We start from the raw sequence: 11,147 nt of genomic DNA on the forward strand, positions 1-11,147 counted from the left end.
TCCCTCTCTTTATATATATATATATATATATGTATGTATGTATGTATGTATGTATGTATGTATGTATGTATGTATGTACATAAATATATATACATTTATATATATACATATACATATACATATACATATGTATATAATATATATATACATATACATATATATGTATATGTATATGTATATGTATATGTATATATATATATACATGTATATATATATATACATGTATATATATTTATATGTATATATTATATATATGTATATATATATACACATGTATACACATGTATATATACATATATAAATGTGTATATATATATATACATGTATATTTATATATATATATATACATGTATATAATATATACATATAAATATATATACATATATAAATACATATACATATACATATATATACATATATTTTCATATATATATATATACATGTATATAATATATACATATAAATATATATACATATATATATACACATGTATATACATATATATATGTGTGTGTATATACATATACATACATACATATGTATATGTATATGTATATACATATATATGCATATACATATATACATATATATACATATACATACATATATATATACATACATATATGTATATATGTATATGTATATATATGTATATACATATACATATACATCTTCCTCTCTATAAGTGACATTCATATGTTGTGTTACATACCAATGTGCACACAAGGTATATTGATAATCACAACACAAGATGACATCACCAATGCATCAAGCATGGGGGCACAAAGCGAAACACTTCACTAATCATGTGAAAGGTCATTGCTACTTTTTTTTTATAAACAACATCATTATTGAACTCAGGTATTGCACAAATGTATGACACTAATAGACCAAAAAATTTCCTAATTGACCATCTACACCTCTTCAATGTACCCATTGCACACCAAGGTACAATTGCCAGTTATTTACTGTTGAAGCACTTTTTATCTTCAAGGAAGATTGAGAATAAAATTTGACACACATTCAAAGTAAATATCAATTATTCACTTTTTAGTTTTGTTATGAAAATAAACATCATTAGTTCAATTCTTCTCAAAGCTTGCCACTTCATTCCATGTCTTTTAGCTTTTTGTATTGAAAGGATGAATGACACTCAAATTGAACTTAACTCTATTTTTTGATTCAAGTTTGCTTTGATTTCTTCTACATTATTTTTTATTTTTAAATAATAAATGAAACCTTACTCAAACATAACTTCATTTCTTATCATTCTTTTTATTTTAAAAACTCTCTTCAGTCATCTTTTTGTCGATACAAATAATTAAAACTCACTTCAAACTTGACTCTGTTTTTAAAATTAAAAAAAATAAATCAAATTACATTAATTATCACTAACTTAAAAGTCAATTTAACTCAACATATTTCTTTATAATTAAATAAATAATAATAACAAAACTTTACATTTAAATAAAACATATTTGCAAATTAAACATTAATAGCTATGGTTGAGGTAAAAGAGGTAGAATAGGATTCGAGGAATAGAACAAATGGGCATGCCTTATTACTAGATGCAACCCTATTTAAAATTCTCTCATTATACCCGTCATAGCAATTTTGAATGATTGCTTTTATTTAAGAATTTGGCGTACACCTATTAATAATTTCGAATGAAATTTTACAGTTTGGAAAATAAATGATTTACATGGTAGAATATATTTTTCTTGTTACTGATTCGGATATTTCATAGGGAAATGCGTATTTAAAAAAATAAAAAAAATAAAAAATTTTTATTAGTATTTATATTTTGAAACATATTTATTTATAAGATTTTTTTAATGTATTTACTTGGAGGTGTCTATATTAAATGTTTATTAGAACATATAAGAATATTATATTTATGTCAAAGGTGTCTTTTATTTAAAATGGGCGATCTGTCTTTTCAAACCAATAATTAAGAAATGAAGATAATGAATACAAGATGAATAAAAAACCTCAATCCTCCAATCTTTGAAATTTTAGTTTGTCATTTTTCTTATTGTATATAGATAATTTGGCTCTTGGACCTTGTATATAGCAGGTTGTCGACAATGAAATTGCAAGGATGCAAATAGCAAGTGAACCGAATGTTTGATGTACAATATTCATGAACAATGTATATTCGTCGATACATGTCACTAAACTTGTTGATTATTTTAAAATTATAAAGGAATTAAGCATAATATTTAACACAAATGACAATAGATCATTGATTAAGATTTTTTTTTTAATAACTACATTTGTTTTCTTATAAGATCATATTTACAAGTTTATTATTACAAAAAAGAGATGAAAATAATCATATAACATATGATCCACCCTTTAAATGTGATTAGTTATAACATCATTAATATTTGAAATATTCTATTATTTTCTTCATTTAGAAATAAATTTGAACATTTTATTAAATTATAATATTTATAATTTTTTAAACATGGTTTATATTTTTTTCAATTGTAACAATAAAATATTAATTATATTTAATATTATAAATTATTAAATATAGATATAATATAATGATTTCATTCAATATTTGCTATTGTCCAATGAAGTTGACCTACTATGTTTGAGGAAGCATGCGGAGATGAAATCAGCAAACAATGGATGGAGGCTATGAGAGATGAGATGGCTTATTTCATGGTAAATCACACATGGGATTTAGTGCCTCTTCCATCTAATAGAAAATATTTCTAAAAATATCAATTAGTATATGGAAATTGAATGAAGGTGGAAAAAAAAGATATAAAACTAGATTGGTGGTCAAAGGTCATGTTCAACAAAAGGGCATTAATTTCATTGAATTTTTTTCAGTGGTTGTGAAAATAACTTCTAGAGAGTAGTGTTGGGTTTGGTAGTTGTGTATAAACTTGAATCAAGGAGTAGCTTGATTCAAGACAACCTTTGTACATGGTAATTTGGAAGTATATTTTTTCATGAAGCAACCTAAAGTCTTTGAAAAAGAAGGTAAAAATGATTTGTTTTTTAGATTAAATCAAAATTTGTATAGTTTTAAACAAGATACTAGATAAAGGCATTTAAAATATGATTCTTTTATGGCTAATAAAACTTTTACTAGATGTGAATTTGATCATTGCGTGTATCACAAGATTTTGAAAAATTGATTTATTTATGTTGTAATTATATGTTGATTTAATATGCCAATGATAGGAGCAAGCATGGTTTTAGTTATCAAATAAAATAATAATTGAAAAATAAATTTTTAATGAAGGATTGCAAAATAGATCCTTGGAATGTAAATGATTACAAATAGGAAAAAGAAATAAATTAAATTGTCACAAGAGAAATATATTGAAAAAGTGTTGAATCGGTTTAGTATGAAAAATGTAAAGGTAATAAGATCACCTCTAGTTGATGACTAAAATTATATTTTAAGAGGTGTCTTAAGATACACTAGAAGAAAAAGTGTACATGGAAAAAGTGTATTATTATTTTTGTTGTTGGGATCCTTATGTATGCAATGGTCTATACAAGACCTAACATTTCTATTGTAATAAGAGTATTCAGACGATATATGAGTAATCTAGAAAAGATCCATTGAGAGGTTGTAAATGGATTTTAAGATACTTGAAAGGAACATCACATTATGTTTTGAGGTTAGAGAAAAATATGCACAACTACAAGGAATTGTTGACTTTGACATGGCTAGTAACTTGGACAAAACATGATAGATCATTAGATATGTGTTCAAGTTTGCAGTGGTAGTGATTAGTTGAGTTTCTAGGTTGAACATGATGGTTTCTCTTTCCACTACAAAAAAAAATATATTTCACTCACTAAAAAATATATTCCACTCAATAATATGACTCTTTTTCTTAGTTTTTTTTCAATAATATAAACTAAAAAAAATTAAGAAAAACTAAATTGACAAAAACAAAAGCATCATATTATTGAACAAAAAACTATTTTAATTTTACAATCTTCATTTCTACTCATGTACAACCACCACCACTAACAAGAAGATAAATATATAATACATTAAACTTATATTTTGTAATCATCCCAAACAACATCAAGATAAATCATTCACTTGGGCGTACATTATTTTCACACAACGTCGAGTTTCTTACCATAACATGAAAAAAGTACAGACGTGTGTGCCTCGCAAATTTTGCACGCTTGTTCTTATATTCCATTCTCCAGAACTATCTAAATCTTACTTACAGTCCAACACTAACTGTTCCACTGAGTTTTCAATTTTCCTTGGGCTTCAAACGATCTCCTGCTGAGAAGACACATTTTATAACAAAACCCACCTATGAATTTATAAAACAACAGATCCTAAGAAAAACAAGAACATAAAAATGGCGGCTCATTAATCTACACATCATCTGCCACTTCAGTACGTTGAAGAAGCTTCAACAATCCATAAGTCACAGACATGGCAATCCATCCTCCAATGAGCACTCTGAGTCCTCCTTTCACTAGAGAAGCTCGGCCAAAGTAAGCACCCACCACCCCAAACATAAAAAGTGCCAAGCTAGAAACACCTGCAAGCACTCCAACTCTAACATTATAATCTTCAATGAAGGCTGCAGAGATCAAAGGAAGAAATGCTCCCACAGAAAATGCAAGAGCCGATGAGCAAGCCGCCAGAAGAGGATTCGGGAGAGCGTCTCTTTCACTACTGGTAATGGACTTTGGAGAAAAAGAAAAAACTTTCTTTTGGGTTTCTCCAGAGAAAGACAATGGTGAGGATTCGGGCTTCTGGGCTTCCGTTCCATCTTTGTTGATCTTTCTTTTTCTCAAGATTGAGATTTCGACGTCCCGTTGGGTTTGCACAGAAACGAATTCTCCAATGGCCATGCTGCAGGCTCCTGCTATGAGGGCTGCAAGCCCCGATAAAATCATAAATTTGGGATTGACTGCGCTGACTCCCATCATTAGCGAGGCGGTGGTGAGCAGCCCGTCATTTGCTCCCAATACGGCGGCACGAAGCCCCTGCCCGATTTGGGAATCATTTGAAGACTCTTTATCTTCTTTTAACTGCTCTTCCTTCTCGTTAGGCATTGAAATTGCAACGCTTTTGTTTTCAGAAGCTGGTGATGGCTCTGCAACTCTTGCTTCGCCTTCCTTTGTTACTTGCTTGGATTCCATTGCGTTTTTTGGGCTTCTGGTCGGTTGTGTTCATTGGGATTTCATTGTATGGGTATTTAGTGTAGAGATTATGCGGTTTTGAGGAGGAGTGAAGACAAAATTGAGGCATAGAGATGATCCACAAGAGAGAAAACCGAGGATTTGGAAGGGCGGAAGATTTGGAGTGAGTCAAAAAGTTTAGTCGAAGCGCGTGGTGTACACGCCGAGGACGCATTCTCTTTCTTTACACTTTTTTGTTTTGTTGTTTCCATGGGTTTCCGTTAAAATGGGAATATTTTTATGATGAATTCTAAACTGTCCACGGTAACCGTATTCGATGTACATTTTTATGATTATATTTATACAAAAAAATATCTTTATAAAAATTCCATATATACAAAATGTCGAGAGATCTTTTGTTTTAGAAAATTAAAATGTATATTATTGAGATATCTATTTTTGTCAAATTCTACAATCTCATCTCTTATGATTTTAGAATCTTGCACTCAACAAGACTTGATCATTAAAGCCCATTCAACTTCACCAAGAAACCAAAGATCCCAATCAACCAAAGATCCTGATCATCATACTTTTTGATATTTGATTTCTAAAATCCTTCCAAGATAATTCAATAATAAGATTTATCTTAGAAGGATTTTAGAAATCACACACATATTTAGATATACATATGTGTGTGTGTTTGATAAACTTTCTAACATGATCGGTTACGTTGACACAACACACCTTCCAACCCCACATTTGTGATCTCATCTCCATTTGACAGGTGACGTTGGCATGAAACGCCCTCTAGCCCCATGTTTGTGCTCTCATCCCCATTTGACCAATGATATTGGCACGACAAGCACTTCGACCCCATGTTTGTGACGTCATCTTCTTTTGATGTTGGCATGGCATGCCCTCCAACCCATGTTTGTGACCTCATTCGATATCATTTTATATTCTAATAGTTTTCCCATGAGAATAAAGTTTAAAATGATTTATTTAACTAATATAGATATCTAAAAAATATCCAAGATATCAATTTGAAACTATTTTATTTAATTAAAAGTTATTTTTATTTTACTTAGAAAATATTTAATTTACTTATATGTTTCTTAAATATCATTTTTTTTATATTGATCATAAATGACTATCAAATTCAAAGTAGAAAGTAAGAGTTTTTATTAAAACACTTATGTCATAACATTCCACCCCTCATCATTATACAATGCTTCTCCACATTAATCAATAAAATTTTGAATTGTTGCATTTTTTATTTGTTAGGTTATTTAGTTTCATAGATGTCATTAAAATCATTGATTGATTTATTATACAATTATAACTTTCTATAGCGGTTTTATAAGTTCAACTAAATGATTATATTTATCCTTTTTTAAAAGGAAGTAGACCTATTTGTCTAGTGGCACTGAGGCATGCTCAAAAATTTTTAAGTGTCATTTTTCTATTTTTTTAATGAAATGATTAATATTAAAATAAATTGTTTAATAGTATCTTAGTATTTGTGTTATGATGTGGTTTGCACTTATGGAGGGATGGAACCATGAGGAAAGGAAGAAGTTAGATGGTACTAAATGTATTGCAAATAAAGGTGGAAGAATAGAACAAGAAAGTAATTAGATATTGTTGGTTGTATAGCTAGTTGTTTGTCATAACAATACTTGCATTGGTTTCATGTACAAGAGTTGAGAACCTTTCAAAAGAGTTTAACAATAATTTAAAAATAAATCATTAAAATATATAGTAAAATCTTAAAAAATGATTTAATCAAATAGAATTATGGTCATTTTTATTGGAGGATAAATGTCTTACTTAATTATTTAGGGGCTTTAGGTCATTTATTTAAAAAAAATATTATTTGTTAATTAGTCTATTATTTAATCTTCCTAGAAAAATGGTAAATAATTTGATTTATTTTAAAATGATAAAATTCTTTTTGAAGCATTTATTCACTTTTTTATTTTGTTGGAGGATAAACATCATAAGTTTGATTTCTTGCCATTCTTTTTATCTTTTTATCTTTTTATTTTTTCGTTTTTTCTAATAAGAGGATACATGAAACCTTTCTAGAACTTAGTTTGATTCCCTGTCATTCTTTTTATCTTTAAAAATCTCGTGTGCATCTTTTTGTCTATAAAGATAAATGAAATTTACTTAAACTCGACTTCACCTTATTTTTTAAACATCAAATCACGTAAACATTAACATCAAATTACATCGATTATCACTAGCTTAAAATTATTCTACCTCAACCTTATTCTTAATAAATAAATAATAAGAAAACTTTAGATTTAAATAAAACATATTTGCAAATTAAACATCATTAGCTAAGGGTGAGGTAAATGTTAAAGAGATAGAATTGGATTCGAGGAATAGAACAAGATACCTTCATTTTATTACGAGATGCCACCATATTTAAAATTCTCTCATTACACGCATCATAAATATTTTGAAATGATTGCTTTTATTTAACAAGAGACGCAAAGCGTCAAGTTCTTGCCGAAAAGTTAAAAGTTGATTTGTAGTAGTAAAAGCAATTAATTTTTTATTTGTGTTGTTATTTTTCATGTAGCACATTTGAACTACAATTGTAAAGCTTAAAAACTTGGTTTGAAGCCCGAGGACATTCTAAAATGATGAAACCATGAATATATTGGAGTTATGGGCATAGGGCAAGTGAACATTGCTAATTTCATTTTTTCTTAATGAAATAGGAGGAGAGTAGAAACAAGTTTTAAATAAAAAGTACAATTTTTATTCATCATATACTATTGACGTAATATGAGGCCCCAAAGAATAATGGAGCTGTAGCTAAATTGAGGTTGCAGGTGAAATGAAAATGGCACGTTAAATTGAAGTTAAAAATAACACTTATAAAAACCAGAGATATTTGGTGAAACACTTAGGAGTATAGAGAACATATAGTACAAATAACGATATATTTTGATTGTTTTAGGGAAGTGGTGATAGTCTAGCTTTTGTTTGATGAAGAATAAATTCATTTGCTCTGTTATAGCTCATTCCTAATACCACATTGTCCTATGTTATGAGAAGTCAACATGATCCATGGAGAATCATGGAGTATTCTCTAACACAGAATAGCGTCGATGTACACTATTTATGCTTGAAAGAAACGAGTTTCAAAGATAATTTTTCATCATAACTATTCATGTTTTTGCTTACTGTCATTCTTTACATTAACAAAGGATGGTCTATGCTTGAAGCTCACAAACTTGAGGGGTTTCAACTAGAAACTATTTTGATGTATCACCTCAACCTAAGATGATAAAAGGACTTTTAATTTGTCGATATTGTAAACAATATGCTTCAAACCAAAAAGTTATCAAACAATACCAAAAAACTAAAAAAATAGAGTTGTTCCATAGAGAGTGAATCCAATATTCCTGGAACTAAAAGAATTTCCCCATTAATTTCTAGAAAACTCTAAGAAACCACTAGCAAATGTTGTTCCATAGATATTGAAGCCAATACTTTCTTAGAACAATTATTTTTTTGCAGAAGAGACCAACTTATATTTCCATAATATCTATTTACATTAAACAAGATCTTGTGGGACTATGGACAACACAATTGGGAGCCATAGCCGCATTGATGGAACCTCACCCTAATACAGTAACAGAGAGGACTGGATCAGCCAATTCTTCTTTCTTCTCATAGCCATTCATTCACCCCAAATCCAATGAATAATACTGCAGAAAATCTAATGCCTTGCCAAATATAGCTGGACCACATTCTCCGCTGCTACATAGCTCCAATTGCTCCATACCACAAAATGTAGAAAAATTCACCTATGCAACTATCACACTGGACAGTCAACCTAAGTATTACATTAAATTAAAAAACTGCAAAATTTCAACCTAGACAAGATGCAATGGCGTATTCTATTGCAAATTTGCAAGCGAAATTTAAAACTCTGCTGGAGATGAGATTTAAAAGGTCAGAAAAATAAAACTGTTGTAGGTGCCTGGTGCCTCATTGAGGATCTTGGTTTAGTCTTAAGATGCAGATTTGTAGCTATCAGTAATACGATTCGAGTTGCCATGGATTTTGAATAAACCGAGGATAACAACAAAATGACCGTACAAATCCAAACAAATATCAAAAACCCTTATTCCCTCCCTGAATTTAACTACATAGGCAACTTATCATCTCGATGACACCTTTGTATTTGTATCCGGCGAAACCGTTTGAAAACATTTGTCTGATTCCACAAATATGGCAGAAAACCCAAACACTGACAAATAAAGTTAACAGAAGTTATTACAAAAATTTACTTACATTACTTCCTTTCCAGGCTTGATAAACTCGTTGTCGACCTGTAGCCTGGTCCATACTATACGGCTCCATCGGGTCAGGAATCCGGGGAGTAGGAGCTCCATACATCTCTATTCGCCGGCAGGAACTAATAAACATTTTTTTCCTTCTCACTGATCACTTAGAATTTGATATGAGAACAAATTATTTCAAAACGAATCCTTGCAATTAGGGCAAACGAGATGATTTATGTTGCTGACGGGAAAAAACTGATAAGGACAGGAATATGGCGGAATCAAGCCATCCTGATAAGCTTAAACACTTCTGAATTTCAACGCTTATGTTTTAGGTGCATTAAATTCTGGGGAGTTTCAATCTACAATTTTCCTTCGCAGGACTGAAGGCTTGAATTTATGACCTCGATATAAAATAGATAAAATTTTGAGATAGGGCAAATTCTTTTCTGAATTCTTTTTCTCTGTTTTTTAATGGTTGGATTCAAGCCTTCAGCCTGTGCTAGAAAAATTTGGATCGATGACGTGCTTGAGCTCTAATTTTGAAAACAATTGAAAAACTTGCTGCACAAGGGATTTAAATTCAGGGTTAGGGTTTTTTTCCTATTCATTTTCCCTCTTATTTCGCCTTATAATTATTCTCTTACAGAAGTTGCCTTTGTTCCCCTGAATAAGTGCATGCTGAATAAATGGATTTTGGTTAAATGGATTTTGTTTAACAGCGGATCTGCTTTGCGAGGTTCTTGGAAGAGCACCTGGAACTGGCAAAATCCCCGCTGAACGACGGCAAATGCGACAGGAAACTCAAACGGGCGGCAAGATTATGGTCCGCGGCCCTTGATACTTCTGATCCCTGAGAAAGAAGATGTTTCCAAAAGATGTTTCCAGAAGTTTCATAGTTTCCGGAAGTCTCTACTTAGATTTAAGTTATATTTTTTATAAATAAAATTAGCAGCAGTGTCCAATGGAAATTAGGATAAATAATTTTATACTAATTATTAAATTTGTTTAAAATCAAAACATTTGAAAAAAAATAGGGAGTTCAAAAATACATTAGTATGATTGGATGGCTTAAAATAATAAATGCATCAAACGGATGATATAGTATCCTGCCGGCACCGCAGGAACTAAGAATAGATTCGGTCGAAATTACAGCTGACTTATTAAATGATTGACATGGTCGAATATATTTTTCTTGTTAGTGATGCGGAAATTTTATAGAAAACAACATATTAAAAATATTAAATAAATAAAAAATTATTAGTGTTGATATTTGAAACATATTTATTTATAAGATTTTTTACTGTATTTATTTGGAGGTGTTTATATTAAATGTTTATTAGAATGGATAATAATATTATAATTCATTTTTTTTCATTTTCCTAAAGATTTGTTTTACCTAGATTATAAAGGTAGGGACCTTTGTGATTTTTTTTACATAATGAAAGGCATCTATTTATTTTAGATAAATACATTTAACATCAAATAATCTATCTAATTATTTTTTCATTCATTTAAATTTAGTTTATTTAATTACGTATTTAAAAATTTGTATCTTTTGATTAATAAAAAATGGGATAGGATTGAATCTTTATATAACCACTAAACAACAGCACCTATGGCATATGAGGAATGCACACCCAGTCAAAAAACACGAAAACTGATGAGGAACCACTGGACAACCAAACAAAAATCAGAGACGGAACCAAA

At 29.7% G+C, this 11,147-nt stretch overlaps 1 protein-coding gene across 1 annotated transcript; it reads right to left on the reverse strand.

The window, feature by feature from the left end:
• Positions 1 to 4,374: 4,374 nt before the first annotated feature.
• On the reverse strand, positions 4,375 to 5,151 carry LOC131053568 (vacuolar iron transporter homolog 3-like). The gene is made up of 2 exons (XM_057988191.2): positions 4,742 to 5,151; positions 4,375 to 4,681 (listed from the first exon to the last, which is right to left on the reverse strand). The coding sequence occupies exons 1-2, from the start codon at positions 5,149 to 5,151 to the stop codon at positions 4,375 to 4,377; spliced, it is 717 nt and encodes a 238-aa protein (XP_057844174.2).
• Positions 5,152 to 11,147: the final 5,996 nt, after the last annotated feature.

Source organism: Cryptomeria japonica, chromosome 4 (assembly GCF_030272615.1).
Source record: "Cryptomeria japonica chromosome 4, Sugi_1.0, whole genome shotgun sequence".
Lineage (NCBI taxonomy): Eukaryota > Viridiplantae > Streptophyta > Pinopsida > Cupressales > Cupressaceae > Cryptomeria > Cryptomeria japonica.

Coding starts and splice junctions, on each gene's coding strand:
- LOC131053568 (XM_057988191.2), bottom strand. CDS start 5,151: ATGGAATCCAAGCAAGTAACAAAGGAAGGCGAAGCAAGAGTTGCAGAG. Junction 4,682..4,741: donor AAGCCCGAATCCTCACCATT/GTCTTTCTCTGG, acceptor GTCCATTACCAG/TAGTGAAAGAGACGCTCTCC.